This window comes from Thalassophryne amazonica, chromosome 8, assembly GCF_902500255.1.
Source record: "Thalassophryne amazonica chromosome 8, fThaAma1.1, whole genome shotgun sequence".
NCBI classification, from domain to species: Eukaryota; Metazoa; Chordata; class Actinopteri; order Batrachoidiformes; family Batrachoididae; genus Thalassophryne; species Thalassophryne amazonica.
Genome location: NC_047110.1, coordinates 78,498,995 through 78,514,416, shown reverse-complemented (window position 1 = coordinate 78,514,416; position 15,422 = coordinate 78,498,995). Strand labels below are relative to the sequence as shown.

At 40.7% G+C, this 15,422-nt stretch overlaps 1 protein-coding gene across 6 annotated transcripts in view; it reads right to left on the bottom strand.

The window, feature by feature from the left end:
- The window catches only part of itpr2 (inositol 1,4,5-trisphosphate receptor, type 2), a 208,493-nt gene that overhangs the window by 128,113 nt on the left and 64,958 nt on the right, over positions 1–15,422 (bottom strand). For all 6 annotated transcript variants that reach the window (XM_034176794.1, XM_034176795.1, XM_034176797.1 and 3 more), the window contains 14 exons: positions 10,850–11,022; positions 9,965–10,084; positions 7,490–7,672; positions 7,137–7,388; positions 6,907–7,054; positions 6,661–6,808; positions 4,638–4,825; positions 4,396–4,516; positions 4,219–4,276; positions 3,958–4,123; positions 3,678–3,845; positions 1,844–1,930; positions 1,630–1,755; positions 1,424–1,546 (listed from right to left, as the gene is read on the bottom strand). In XM_034176794.1, coding sequence (XP_034032685.1) covers positions 1,424–1,546; positions 1,630–1,755; positions 1,844–1,930; positions 3,678–3,845; positions 3,958–4,123; positions 4,219–4,276; positions 4,396–4,516; positions 4,638–4,825; positions 6,661–6,808; positions 6,907–7,054; positions 7,137–7,388; positions 7,490–7,672; positions 9,965–10,084; positions 10,850–11,022 — 2,061 coding nt within the window. The remainder of the gene's footprint in view (positions 1–1,423; positions 1,547–1,629; positions 1,756–1,843; positions 1,931–3,677; positions 3,846–3,957; positions 4,124–4,218; positions 4,277–4,395; positions 4,517–4,637; positions 4,826–6,660; positions 6,809–6,906; positions 7,055–7,136; positions 7,389–7,489; positions 7,673–9,964; positions 10,085–10,849; positions 11,023–15,422) is intronic.

The following is a 15,422-nucleotide window of genomic DNA, read 5'->3' as shown; positions in this document are numbered from 1 at the left end:
ATCTGCATGCTCGTCGTCCTCATCGGGGTCTCGACCTGACTCCAGTTCGTCGTCGTAACCGACTTGAGTGGGCAAATGCTCACATTCGCTGGCGTTTGGCACGTTGGAAAGGTGTTCCCCTCATGGATGAATCCCGGTTCACACTGTTCAGGGCAGATGGCAGACAGCGTGTGTGGCGTCATGTGGGTGAGCGGTTTTCTGATGTCAATGTTGTGGATCGAGTGGCCCATGGTGGCGGTGGGGTTATGGTATGGGCAGGCGTCTGTTATGGACGAAGAACACAGGTGCATTTTATTGATGGCATTTTGAATGCACAGAGATACCGTGACGAGATCCTGAGGCCCATTGTTGTGCCATACATCCAAGAACATCACCTCATGTTGCAGCAGGATAATGCACGGTCCCATGTTGCAAGGATCTGTACACAATTCTTGGAAGCTGAAAATGTCCCAGTTCTTGCATGGCCGGCATACTCACCGGACATGTCACCCATTGAGCATGTTTGGGATGCTCTGGACCGGCGTATACGACAGCGTGTACCAGTTCCCGCCAATATCCAGCAACTTCGCACAGCCATTGAAGAGGAGTGGACCAACATTCCACAGGCCACAATTGACAACCTGATCAACTCTATGTGAAGGAGATGTGTTGCACTGCATGAGGCAAATGGTGGTCACACCAGATACTGACTGGTATCCCCCCCAATAAAACAAAACTGCAACTTTCAGAGTGGCCTTTTATTGTGGGCAGTCTAAGGCACACCTGTGCACTAATCATGGTGTCTAATCAGCATCTTGGTATGGCACACCTGTGAGGTGGGATGGATTATGTCAGCAAAGGAGAAGTGCTCACTATCACAGATTTAGACTGGTTTGTGAACAATATTTGAGGGAAATGGTGATATTGTGTATGTGGAAAAAGTTTTAGATCTTTGAGTTCATCTCATACAAAATGGGAGCAAAACCAAAAGTGTTGCGTTTATATTTTTGTTGAGTGTATATATACACACACACACACACACACACACACACACACACACACACACACACACACACACACACACACACACACACACACACACACACACACACACACACACACACACACACACACACACACACACACACATACTTTGCACTGGGATACCAATTAAACAACTGCAAATTATAAAGAAAGACAATTATAAAGACATCATAAAGAAGACAATGCTTTTAGCACTGCATTATTTTTGGCATTTTTACACAATTATTTTTTAGGTTTATCTGAATTTTGGCAATTTGTAAGGCTACAATCTCATCTTTTTATTTTCTGGTTAATTCTACTGATGTCACTGCTTGTTCTACTTGTTTCAAGCTGCTATAGAGGGGAAAAAAATATCCCCCTGTACAAAGCATGTCAGCCACAGCAAACACGATCCACCTACGCCTGGAGTCAGGAAGAGATTATGATGTTTATGGAGAAGAATTTGGTTCTGGGAGTTTCCTCGGCAGAAGTTCTGCAAGAATGTGTGCGCCAGCATCATGATCTCATTCATCTTCTCATCATTCTGCACAAATACAGAACCAAAGATAATTAAAAAAAACAGTTGTCACAGCATTAGATAAGCAATTCAGTTTTAATGTTGGATGCCTTTTCATATGGGATCTGCAGCAGGTCCAGCACCACAGTATGAGCCCCCATGTTCTTCAGCAGCCTCTGCTGCTGGACACGACTCTTCTTGCTCGGGTAACACAATTTACTGAGGCGAACCAGTATCTAAAGATCAGACACACATAACTTTATTCAGACACACTACTGAAGTGAATTAACAATAAGAAATTGAACATAAGGACCAGGAGCTCACCTCTTTGACTATGTTGTAGTTGTTTGTGTTGTTGCTGTCAATCTGATGTTTAATATCTCCATTCTGCATAGGGCTCAAGACACCCTCCTGAGAAGACCAAAAATAAAATAAAATTTGCAACATTCAATTAATAAATGTGCTTCATCACCGCATTCAAACGTTTTGTTCTTTATCTTCTACCCCATTCAGACACAGATCAACCTCTACAGATACAACTTCCTGCCAAATTTACAAGATATTGGTAGGATAAGCAACTTTATTACTGAAAACCCTTATTACTGAAATAGCAACAAATGAGACATTATTTAATATGTTCTCCGTTTTATATATATGGGAAAAAAATTTCTTCCCATTAGATCCTCGGTAATTATTGAAACCATATAATTTCAAGTGTTTTGGAGTACAACAGTGAGTGAATGTCTCATTTGGAATGGAATGGAATCCCAAATATGCAAAATGTGCTGTCCCTTAGGTTCTTTTGGGGTGGAGCAATAGGAATGCACACTCAAAAGAGTACAATGCCTGAGTCTTGCATGCTTTACCCTGAAATGTTATATCAGCATGTGAAACAATAATTAAATGAAAGGTCAAATAACCAGTGACAGCCTGTAATAAATCAAATGTCATTACACACAACTCATAATAACTGTAAATTGGCATGTCATATTACAACAAGGTGTGACATTAAATGAACATCTTAGTATCAGTGACTTATTTTATAGAATGTCTCAAACTGCATGTTTTCTCCTAACAAATGTCAGATGTTAATCTCCGACGACCATTTCCCCCTAACCTGAGACACTGAATGAAAACAAACACACACACACACACACACACACACACACACTATGCTGCATGCAAATTTTTATGACCTTCACTCTGACCTTTCAAAAACACCCATAGCCATCATTATTGGCCATCATCATTCATAAGACGAACAGGTCCCATTAGACATCATTACTGAGTAACAGTATGCAGATGTGCATCTCAAACCATATTCATAAGTATTCAAATGGTCCTGATACATTACAATTAAAGAGAAAATTTGACCTTGAACTTTGAACTATTCTTCACAAAATCCCCTCACTTTATCATTCCTATCTGATCATAAACTAGTTCCTAAAATGGACCCAAATGGGCCCAAAACTGAGTTGTGATATACAAACACACGTAGACAGAAAGGACTGAAAACTCTTCCTGCTGTACCTATGCACATGTAACAACAGTGGCCAAAACTTTGTTTCTTGTTTAAAAAATTAAATAAATAAATAAATAAATACATCAAAATGTACAATCTGGGGTTGGACTGAGATCTGCCAGATGCAGTAGGAGGTCAGAGCTACAGTCTGACCTTGTCTCAGATATTCAAGTCACCGGAGGTACTATATATTGTTGGAGATATAGGCTAACATAAAAATTACATAGATATATACACACACATCTTCAACCCCTTATCCCAGATTGGGTCACAGGGGCAACAGCACCAGCAGGGGACTCCAAACGTCCCTTTCCTGGGCCACATTAACCACTTCTGAATGGGGGATCCCAAGATGTTCCCAGGCCAGTGTGGATATATAATCTCTCCACCTAGTCCTGGGTCTTCCCCAGGGCCTTCTCCCAGACCCCAGGGGGACAAATAAAAATTACTTTATCCCCTGGTAAAAAGAATCATTTTAAAAAAGAAAAAAAAAAAACATAAAAGTACATATATTTGAAACCTAACCAGGTCTAATCCGTGGATTAGACCTGGGACATGGAAGAAAAATGTGGAGAAAGTAAATGAGACATTAAATGCTTGAAACGTTCAGTTCCTGAAAGTCATTAACTACAGCACCTCGACGTTCTGGTCTTTGGCCTGCCTGACAGGGAGGTCTTCGCTGTTGTAGACTCCATCCTTCTCCACCCACAGCTCTGACTTCTCCACAGTCAGACGCAGCTGGTCCAGGTCAGTTTTGATCTGTTTGTAATTCTCCACATCCTGCTCTGACACGAGCAGCTGGACCTGGAAAACACATTTAAAATAGAAAAGAAAAAAAGAGTTATTAAAAGGACATATGCGAGTGAAGGAGATGTCAGAACACTGAGACATGGCAGAACAGGTCTAATGTCCCAACCTGTTTGAAGGCCTGCAGCACTTCTGCTCTCTGGCTGAAGTGCTTGAATATGAGTTGCAGAGAGCCAGAAACCAGTGGTGGGTAATCCTGCATAATAAGGTGGATCAGAACCCTTAAAAATGTCCGGCCACCCTCATCGTCCAGCTCCACTGCGCTCAACTCCGAGCTGAAATTATACAGAGAAGAGTGAGCAAACAGCCACTGCAACACCTTCAGCTGCTCATACAGTGAATCAGTTAGAAAGAAACTGTTTTAACTTACCTCCCTGCAAACATGGTCTCTGCTTTGGCTAGAATCTTATCTATGTCTGGCTCGGGAGCTGGAGACAAAAAGTGAAAGAAAAAATTTTGTTTGACTTTAGTGATTAAACTCAAACATCACCAAAACACAGCTTCAGTATCTAAATAAGATTCATCATCAGAGAGAAGGAATTCTCACCCAACATAAAGGCCATGTCAGACACAGAGCCAGAGGTTTCACTAGAGTTGTCTCCAAACTCTTTCTTGTAAATGGACAACAAGTATGTAATCCTGTAATCCAGCCTCACACTCAGAATGAACTTCCAGGGAAACAAAAATGACATGACAGGAAAAAAAAGAATAAATAAATAGAACTGAGAATAGGAAGAAAAAAAAATCCATTACACAAAATCATAAACGTATCCAGAAGGGGGCACTTACTTGTAAGATTTCTATGATTTTCAGCTTAGTATCCATCACCATGACATCCTCGTTGTCTGGTGGGAAGTGGCCTTTCCCGTAACGCAGAGAGGGAGGGGTGTCAGGAAGGCTGTGCGGCACACCTCGACTCATCACCATTTGAGTCATCATTTCTCCAACACCGTGGATGGTACGCAGGACATTGTTTCCTAAAGGCAAACCTCATCTTAATGATCTTTGCAGTAGCTCATGTATTTACAGTGTTAACATGTTTCACTTCAGGCATGTGAAAGCGTGTGTGTGTGTGTGTGTGTGTGTGTGTGTGTGTGTGTGTGTGTGTAGCACTGCAAATAAACCAATAGATTATCTCAACAAACTGATTTGAGGGCATAAGTTGCTGGATACTTTAGGATACATAGTGCAACCTCATGGTCACGAGCGATCACCTGAGAAAATAAGGCTTGTTTGTTTTGTTTTTTTTTTAATCACAACTTTTTAACCACCTTACTGGTCCCGAGTTGGACCCCCTTTTGCCCTCTGAACAGCCTTAATTCTTTGCTGCACAGACTGAATGATGTGACGGAAACATTCCTCAGAGATTTTGACCCATATTGACATGACAGGATCACGTAACTACCCCATCGTTACATGACTACCAGCCTGAACTGCTGATATAACAGGGAAATTCCACAGGACATCGTTCTACTACGATCGCTCACGATCCAATAAAATATAAAAACGGGATGAAATGGTTTAATCCAGCCTGCCTCCTAAGACGTTGGTCTATAAAGTGCAGACCTGGCAACCTGTCCAAAAAAAAAAGAGCTGTACCCTCAGCTAGACATGATCAAAAACCGCAACAAACACTGCTTCCGCTTCAGATTTTTACCCTGATGGAGCACAATCAAACAAGTTTCAAGCTGCAGTCACTACGAACACCCGGTTTAAAGATGTTTGAACAAGACTGAAGCCGTTAAGACTATGAATACACTGATAGTGCAGCAGATAACAGAATATTTACAGAGGAATCCTTCAAATGGAGATACAAGCACCAAATTTGGCAAAAGTACACCTTAGATATTATTCTTTTGAAAAAACCAACGGGCGACTTGAATTATCAATAGGTGGCCACATTGGGGTCAATTGAAGAATTACATAGTGGTCAAAATATAAAAATGCTCCAGTCATATTGAAAATTATACCACATTATTTGTCTGATTGTAAAGATTCCAAAAAGGTATAGTTTGGACTATCTATGACTGAATTCTATAGAGTTATGGGGTAAAAACAATAACTCCACCATATCCCATAACTCCATAACATTCAGTCATAGATAGTCCAAACTCTACCTTTTTGGAATCTTTATGATCAGACAAATAATGTGGTATAGTTTTCAGTATGATTGGAGCATTTTTATATTTTAACCTGTGTAATTCTTCAATTGACCCCTACGTGGCCGCCTACTGAAAATTCATGTGGCCCATCGTTTTTTTCAAAAGAGCAATGTCTAAGGAGAATTTGTGCTGCATTTGGTGCTTGTATTGCCATGTGAAGTATTGTTTCAGTTATTTGTTGCACTATGAAGTTACCACATACTATCAAGGATTTCAGGAATATGGATTTTTGAACAGTTCTAAAATTAAATCCCGATATCAAAACTGACACCAATGATGGCTCTAACTGGTATATAACAAGATCGTTAAAGATGGATCAAGAAGTCACTACGATGCTTCAAAGCATGCCCCAATTTACGATTCAGGATTAAACTGGAAGGAATGGTGCTCTGTGGAATAGACATTTAATGCACCGGCATCTTAGCAGCCATATTGGGCTTGAGTCCCAGCATGGGTGACCTTTGCCTCTCCCCCATTTCTTTCTATGTTTCCTGTGCTTAGTCACTACATTTGTCGAGCAAATGTTGCTAAATGTTGCCAAGTCATGCTAACTTTTAAAAGTTAGCTTGACTATTTCAAAAATGAGATAAGTCACATGATGGGGAAATTTGTAAAAAAAAAAAAGAGTAATGAAAAATAGGTGCACTGACCAGCCTCTGGACTCTTACTGAGCTTGCTCATGAAGCTGAGTGGGTGCTGGACAATATCCAGGATTGCCAGCAGAGTACGTGTGAGACGTAACAGCTCACTAAAGCTGTAGAAACCAAAGTAAACCAGGTGCCGAGCCAGATTCACCACCTGGAGGAGAGAATTCAAAATAATGTTGCAGGAAAAGCAAGATTTGGGAAAAGACAAAAACATCTTAATAAACAATATATATATATATAAAGTTTTACCTCTAATGTGAGTTCATTCTTCTCTTTTTCCCCAAATGGAAAAGGTTGGCTGACCACATCTTTGAGGTATTCCTCCACAAACTCCATAGTCGGAGCAAATTTCCTTTTCATCTCATCTCTGGAGGAGTCTGTAGACTCGTACTCAAACCTGTGAAAACACTGTTTGAACATGGGTACTCCTAAAACCTGTCACAGAGGTAATGCACATCATTACACTCATGCAGGCTCACTCGTGGATGGTGATCTTCGAGGGGATCTCAGTCCAGAGGCGGGCGTAACGTACGGGCACCACAGCCTCTTGTGGGTCACGGTCCACATGCATGTGTAGCATGAGGCGACAAAAGGAGGCTCTCAGGTTGTAGGGCAGGCTGTCGTCAAACATGCAGCGCAGGATCAGATCCACAGGCAACTGTGAGGAGATCTGGTTGATGGCCAGGTACTGACGGTCCAGGCACATCTTAGCAAAGAGATTCAGCTGGTACCTACAGAGCAGAGGCAGAGCATGGAGAGAAAGACAAAGAAAAGTGAGAAAGATGGTGTAGCACATGGATGGAATTTGAAATGTGAAGACTGCCACCATTACCTATAATAGGTGATAATGTCTATATCCATCTTGTGGTTGCCCTTAGAATCCTGAGAGAGGTGGCGGATAGATTTTCCATGAGGTTCCTTATGGTTGTCAATCCAGTAGAGCCAAACCTCCTCTTCCTCCACATCCTCCTGTAGGAGCGACGACTCCAGTGTGTTCTCTGTGTTAGGGATCAGTCTAAAGGAGGCAAAAGGGCAACACAAAGAGCACCACATGAAACAGTTACCAAAAAACAAAACAAAACAAAACACTGCACATATTAAAAACTTTATACATTATAGATTATCGCTTCTCAAGAAATGTTTCACGCACCCCAGGGAGTACCTCGACTGTCCCTGGGGATTTTGAGAGGTTTTCGAAAATAAGCATAAATATATTGCAGGTGGAGATCATGCACATTTTTAATATTAATATTTTCCAAATACATAAAATATGTATTAACAGCAGATATGTTCTTGCCTAAAACAACTTTAGAATGCTATTTTTAAGACACTTTTCATAAAATATTCTTCTCATACAGTGCTGTATAGACACTTTAGACATATTTAATGCAGCTAAAGTTCTAAACAAGAGGCATCAGGAGATGACATACACCCCCCGTCCCCCCAAATCAGTAATAGAAAGTGTCGGATCACCAAAGTACACTATAAACCCTGGTTCTTTGGGTCAGTCCAGGATCAAAGAGACTCTGTTATTACAAAAGTTGCAGTTTATTATTACATGTGAGTTTGGTCAGAACTGGTTCTCTGACAGACAAAGCTCATCCAGGGGCTCCATTCAAAAAGACTCCAACACAGTTTACAGAAATATTATAGACAGTCGGAGACAATGGGTGGACCCAGATTTCTATTGGGTAGTGGCCACCGAGAGGCATGTGTGTAATCAAAAAATTATATAATTTTTAAGCCATGTGCCAACAAGGTCACAATTGAAAAGACATAGAAACAGGGCCTTGGAATCAAACTTACATATTTCTAAGTTAATTAACAACACCGTTATGCTAAATATGAATAAAATGGGCCAACTCGTTCTTGAGATAATGACAATATCTTGAACATTTTGCTGTGACCCTGAAATTGACTCTAGGGTCACCCTAATCAACTGATGTTGGGGGATCATCTAAGTACAGCTTTATGCTAAATATGAATGAAATTTGTTAACTGGTTCTTGAGATATCACTCTAGCAAGTGAAAACAGAAGGACATACTGATCGCTGTATCCCTCTTATTTCATATTGGGCGGGGGGGGAGAGATAGAGTCAGAAAAGCTGCAAATATTTACAAACAACTACAAATAAAGAAATAACAATATAAAAAAGAAATAATATTGCAACCACTTTTCACTTTTAAAAATGAAAGGCCTTCAGGTCTTTAATCCCCTATTGCTCCCGGTGAGTAATGAGCGCCTTGTATGGCAGCACCCTCACATCGGGGTGAATGTGAGACATTATCTGTAAAGTGCTTTGAGCGTCTGATGCAGATGGAAAAGCGCTATATAAATATAGTCCATTTAAAGGCATCAGAGGGCTGATGCATTCACTGCACGCTCTACACACCACAATATAAATTTAGAAGTACATACACATATGTCTATAAAGGTATTTTTGACTATAACTTGTATGAGTTCATTATGAAGTCATTCATACGAATCAATCACAAATATTTTACTGATCAATATATGCTTATGATTCATCTAGGCTTCTTGGCTGTTGAGATATACACGGAGGGGTGTTTTTGAACCATGTTTTCCTTGATCTTTATCCAAGTTACTCCCAAATCTAATCCCCTCTAAATATTTAACAAAGTATGATTCCCACCAAGCTCAAATCAAATCCATCCAGCCATTTTTTGATATTTTGTTCACAGACGCACACCAGTGAAAACAAAACCCTGTTTCACTAGCACATGGGGTAATAAACAATTTCTTTAAGGGTGATAAAACTACTCCATTACGTTAACATTTTTTAATGTTCACATTAAATTTTTTGAAGCTACATTTTGGACATTTCACATTTGTTTTTCTATTGATCGAATGTTAAAAAAAAAAAACACATTTAGTCAAATTCATAGACCTAGAGCGACTAAAACATTGGTGTCTACTGCTGCGAATATCAGCTTAACTACAAGCTACTTTCAGTTTACACGTTTAAAAAAATCTGACTTTTTTCTGTTTTAATGTGAAACACCTTATGTTTTCTGCGTAATAAATCTGATATGTACTGTATAAGACTGAGCTCTTCTGCACATGTGATCCTAGATCAGATTTGTGTCTGAGGGTTTGGAAATGTCATTACTGCTAGTACAATCAGTTCAAATACACATCATTTATTAACAAGATAAATAACTATCAAGATCAAATACAATGGATCTGGTAAAAGAAAACAACATATCAGAATTGTGAGTGTTGTTTATGTTAAAGTATAACAATGTCAATAACGTGAAGAATCCAAACTAATTCTGGATAACTCACTTGGTCTGGATGAGGATGTCAGCGTTGGTCGGGTTCAGCACAAATTTACAGATAAGCTCCTGCGTTACCGGGATGGCGGTTTTATTGGACACACACAGATCAGAGAGATAATCCAGGAATCTACAACATTAGAACAGACGTGTTTCAACAGTCCATTTGAACACTTAAACACATTTTACAACATTCAGAATTGTTGCTGTTGCTTTGCCAACAGGTTCTGTATGTTTACAAAGTCAATTAATTGACGCTTCCTTCATGGCGATGACCGTTTGGCATGTCCACTGATAGATATCCTATCTTCATATGTCAGCAAACACTCTCAGCTGTTCTCCTCCTTTTATGATAGCAGTGTCACATCACTGTGCCGGAGGATCCCCAAATGCAAAATGTCAGTTGTCGTGCCATGTGCCCATTCACAAAAAGTTACTGCATTATTGTGAGCGAGACGCAGTTAAGTTAACTCATATTTTCTCAGCACCAGGTCTTCACCTTTCCATCACAGATTTTGCAAACATTTACACTAACACACTGCAGCCAAGAGGCCAAAGGTCAGCCTGTGGTCTGCAACATGCCTGGTTTGATTCCTGCAGTTGTGCATGTGTTACTTGTCCCTCCCTCTAGCTCCCCATTTCCTGTCATTCTGGTGTACTATCAAAAAAACAAAACAAAAATGGGTCTGAAAATAAATAAACATTTAGACTAATACATTTGTTTATCACCATAGACTGACTGCTTTATGTCAAGATTTGTTTAGGGTTAATTATGATGTGTTCTGGTTGAATTTCCCGTGTTTTTTGAGGCTGTAGAGTTTGGGTATTTGTACTTTACTGTCTTTATCTTTGACTGACACTCAATAATTTGCCAAAGGGTTACAATGTGTCTGACCTGGGCTCTCTGTTGCGTCTGAGCAGGCTGACAAAGGTCTCGATCTCTCTGGCTGTGATGTGTTTTTCCAGCAGCTTGCGGTTGTTGTGCAACAGGGCTGTGATTGTGTCCTCAGCAAGGATCTCATATCCAATCTGAGACTGCATGATGGTGAACTTTTTGGCAATATATTCCTGTGGGAGTCAGAGAAAAACATCCACAGTGATAAAAAGTTGTGTCGATCGTGGAATGAGCTGTAATGTTTACAGAAAAATCTACTGAATACTAGGTTTATGACAAGTTAATCATTGATGAGGCTGGTAACAACAAACGATAAACCTACTCAAAAACAATCTGACTGACGTGACGAGCACAGAGCAAAGCCACACCACAACCCCATTTAAAAGTGTCAGACAGAGAGAGAGAAAATGTTATCTGAGCATCTAAATTGTCATGTTAAACAACTAAATATTTAAATAAATGTTCATAACATTTGCAAATTTTCACCCACACAGGCAGGCAGACAGACAGTACCAGTCAATCGTCTGGACACACTTTCTCAGTCAATTCAATAATAATCAATCACCAGAAAACTATTAAATTAATATTAGATTTCACATGAAAAAAAATGATTTCATCTTTAAAAATATGGTATCCCCTTCACCCCACACACACACACACACACACACACACACACACACACACACACACACACACACACACACACACACACACACACACACGAGGTCTGTTAGAAAAGTATCCGACCTTATTATTTTTTTCAAAACCATATGGATTTGAATCACGTGTGATTGCTTCAGCCAGGCTTGAACCCTCGTGCGCATGCATGAGTTTTTTCATGCCTGTCGGTTGCGTCATTCGCCTGTGAGCAGGCTTTGAGTGAGGTGTGGTCTACCCCTCTCGTCTATTTTTTATTGCGAATAAATGTCTGAACGATTTGGATCTTTGCTGCATCAATTTTTTTCCAGAAACTGTGAGAGACCTCCAGGTGGACACCATTCGAAAAATTAATATGGCTTTCAGGGATGATTTTATGAGGATTAAACAGATTACGGGGTGTTACTGCCCCTTTAAGGACGACCCACAGCTGCTGAGAGCGCAGCGCGCTCCCAGCGTCGATGGACAGGCTGACACCCCGCACAAACAACCAGATCATTTCCAACGTGAAAGCTTTGTTGATCTGGGACCTCGTCTGACTTTCACAAAAAGGCAGAAGATGTGGACGTCAGCACTTTTTCCGGCACATTCCACCGTTACAGGAGTTTTTTTTTCATGGAAAAAGAAGCCGAGGGACGCACCACGAAGCAATTCATTACGCGGGACAAAACCACCTCGGTGTTGGTCTCACAGGACGGCTTAAAGGTGGATTTCAGATGGATTCCGGTTGCTTTCCAGTCGTGTGAATATCCGATTGTGATTGTGCATGAGCTGAACATGCCAGAACATGTCCTGTGAGGCTTCATCACGGCGTTTCTTTTCGCCATGCAGCTCCGCCGTGACGCGCGGAATTCCTTGGCCTTTGTTCCTCTTTCCATGACAAAAACTCCTGTAACAGTGAAATGTGCCGTTCATTTCTAAACTGGATGCTGTCTTGATCCGGTATGTCCTCTGACTAGCACAGGAATTGTGAAAAGACGTGGACATCAGCACTTTTTCCGGCACATTAAGACAGACGTGCAGAGGAGTTCGGCGCGTCGTGGTGCAGCCGCTCGGCGCAAATAAACGCCGTGATGAAGCCTCACGGGACATGTTTGGGCTTGTCCAGCTCAAGCTCAATTTCTCGGATATTCACACGACAGAAAAGCAACCGGAATCCGTCTGAAAGCCGTCCTGAGAGACCAACACGGAGGTGGTTTTGTGCCGCGTCAAAAGCGGCACGGTGGCGCGTCCCTCTGCTTCTTTTTCCTTAAAAAAAAAAAAAAACTCCTGTAACGGTGGAATGTGCCGGAAAAAGTGCTGATGTCCACGTCTTTTCACAATTCCTGTGCTACTCAGAGGACATACCGGATCAAGACAGCGTCCAGTTTAGAAATGAACGGCACATTTCACTGTTACAGGAGTTTTTGTCATGGAAAGAGGAACAAAGGCGGAGGAATTCCGCCCGTCGCGGCGGAGCTGCATGGCGAAAAGAAACACCGTGATGAAGCCTCACAGGACATGTTCTGGCATGTTCAGCTTATGCACAATCACATTCGGATATTCACACGACTGGAAAGCAACCGGAATCCATCTGAAATCCACCTTTAAGCCGTCCTGTGAGACCAACACCGAGGTGGTTTTGTCCCGCGTAATGAATGGCTCCGTGGCGCGTCCCTCGTCTTCTTTTTCCATGAAAAAAAAACTCCTGTAACGGTGGAATGTGCCGGAAAAAGTGCTGATGTCCATGTCTTCTGCCTTTTTGTGAAAGTCAGACGAGGTCCCGGATCAACAAAGCTTTCACGTTGGAAATGATTTGGTTGTTTGTGCGGGGTGTCAGCATGTCCATCGGCGCTGGGAGCGTGCTGCGCTCTCAGCAGTTGTGGGCCGTCCTTAAAGGGGCAGTAACACCCCGTAATCTGTTTAATCCCCATAAAATCATCCCTGAAAGCCATATTAATTTTCGAACGGTGTCCACCTGGAGGTCTCTCACAGTTTCTGGAAAAAAATTGATGCAGCAAAGATCCAAATCGTTCAGACATTTCTTTGCAATAAAAAATAGACAAGAGGGGTGGACCACACCTCACTCAAACCCTGCTCACAGGCGAATGAAGCAACCGACAGGCATGAAAAAACTCATGCATGCGCACGAGGGTTCAAGCTTGGCTGAAGCAATCACACATGATTCAAATCCATATGGTTTTTGAAAAAAATAATAAGGTCGGATACTTTTCTAACAGACCTCGTATATATATATATTATATATATATATATATATATATATATATATATATATATATATATATATACACACACACATATAAATATATAAATGGCGTCTCACTAATTTAGAAGATCTTAATTTAGCCTGGAAAAAGAGTCTGTTGCTCTACAAAAAAGCCCTCTGTAAAGCTAGGACATCTTACTATTCATCACTAATTGAAGAAATTAAGAACAACCCCAGGTTTCTTTTCAGCACTGTAGCCAGGCTGACAAAGAGTCAGAGATCTATTGAGCCGAGTATTCCTTTAACTTTAACTAGTAATGACTTCATGACTTTCTTTGCAAATAAAATTTTAACTATTAGAGAAAAAATTATTCATAACTATCCCAAAGATGTATCTTTATGTTCGACTGCTTTCAGTAATGCTGGTATTTGGTTAGACTCATTCTCTCCGATTGTTCTGTCTGAGTTACTTTCATTAGTCACTTCCTCCAAACCATCAACATCTCTATTAGACCCCATTCCTACCAGGCTGCTCAAGGAGGCCCTACCATTAATTAATGCTTCAATCTTAAATATGATCAATCTATCTTTATTAGTTGGCTATGTACCACAGGCTTTTAAGGTGGCAGTAATTAAACCATTACTTAAAAAGCCATCACTTGACCCAGCTATCTTAGCTAATTATAGGCCAATCTCCAGCCTTCCTTTTCTCTCAAAAATTCTTGAAAGGGTAGTTGTAAAACAGCTAACTGATCATCTGCAGAGGGATGGTCTATTTGAAGAGATTCAGTCAGGTTTCAGAATTCATCATAGTACAGAAACAACATTAGTGAAGGTTACAAATGTTCTTCTTATGGCCTCAGACAGTGGACTCATCTCTGTGCTCGTCCTGTTAGACCTCAGTGCAGCTTTTGATACTGTTGTCCATAAAATTTTATTACAGAGATTAGAGCATGCCATAGGTATTAAAGGCACTGCGCTGCAGTGGTTTGAATCATATTTATCTAATAGATTACAATTTGTTCATGTAAATGGGGAGTCTTCTTCACGGACTAAGGTTAATTATGGAGTTACACAAGGTTCTGTGCTAGGACCAATTTTATTCACTTTATATATGCTTCCCTTAGGCAGTATTATTAGAAAGCATTGCTTAAATTTTCATTGTTACGCAGATGATACCCAGCTTTATCTATCTATGAAGCCAGAGGACACACACCAATTAGTTAAACTGCAGGAATGTCTTTCAGACATAAAGACATGGATGACCTCTAATTTCCTGCTTTTAAACTCAGATAAAACTGAAGTTATTGTACTTGGCCCCACAAATCTTAGAAACATGGTGTCTAACCAGATCCTTACTCTGGATGGCATTACCTTGACCTCTAGTAATACTGTGAGAAATCTTGGAGTCATTTTTGATCAGGGTATGTCCTTCAATGTGCATATTAAGCAAATATGTAGGACTGCTTTTTTGCATTTGCGCAGTATCTCTAAAATTAGAAAGGTCTTGTCTCAGAGTGATGCTGAAAAGCTAATTCATGCATTTATTTCTTCTAGGCTGGACTATTGTAATTCATTATTATCAGGTTGTCCTAAATGTTCCCTGAAAAGCCTTCAGTTAATTCAAAATGCTGCAGCTAGAGTACTGACAGGGACTAGAAGGAGACAGCATAATTCACCCATATTGGCTTCTCTTCATTGGCTCCCTGT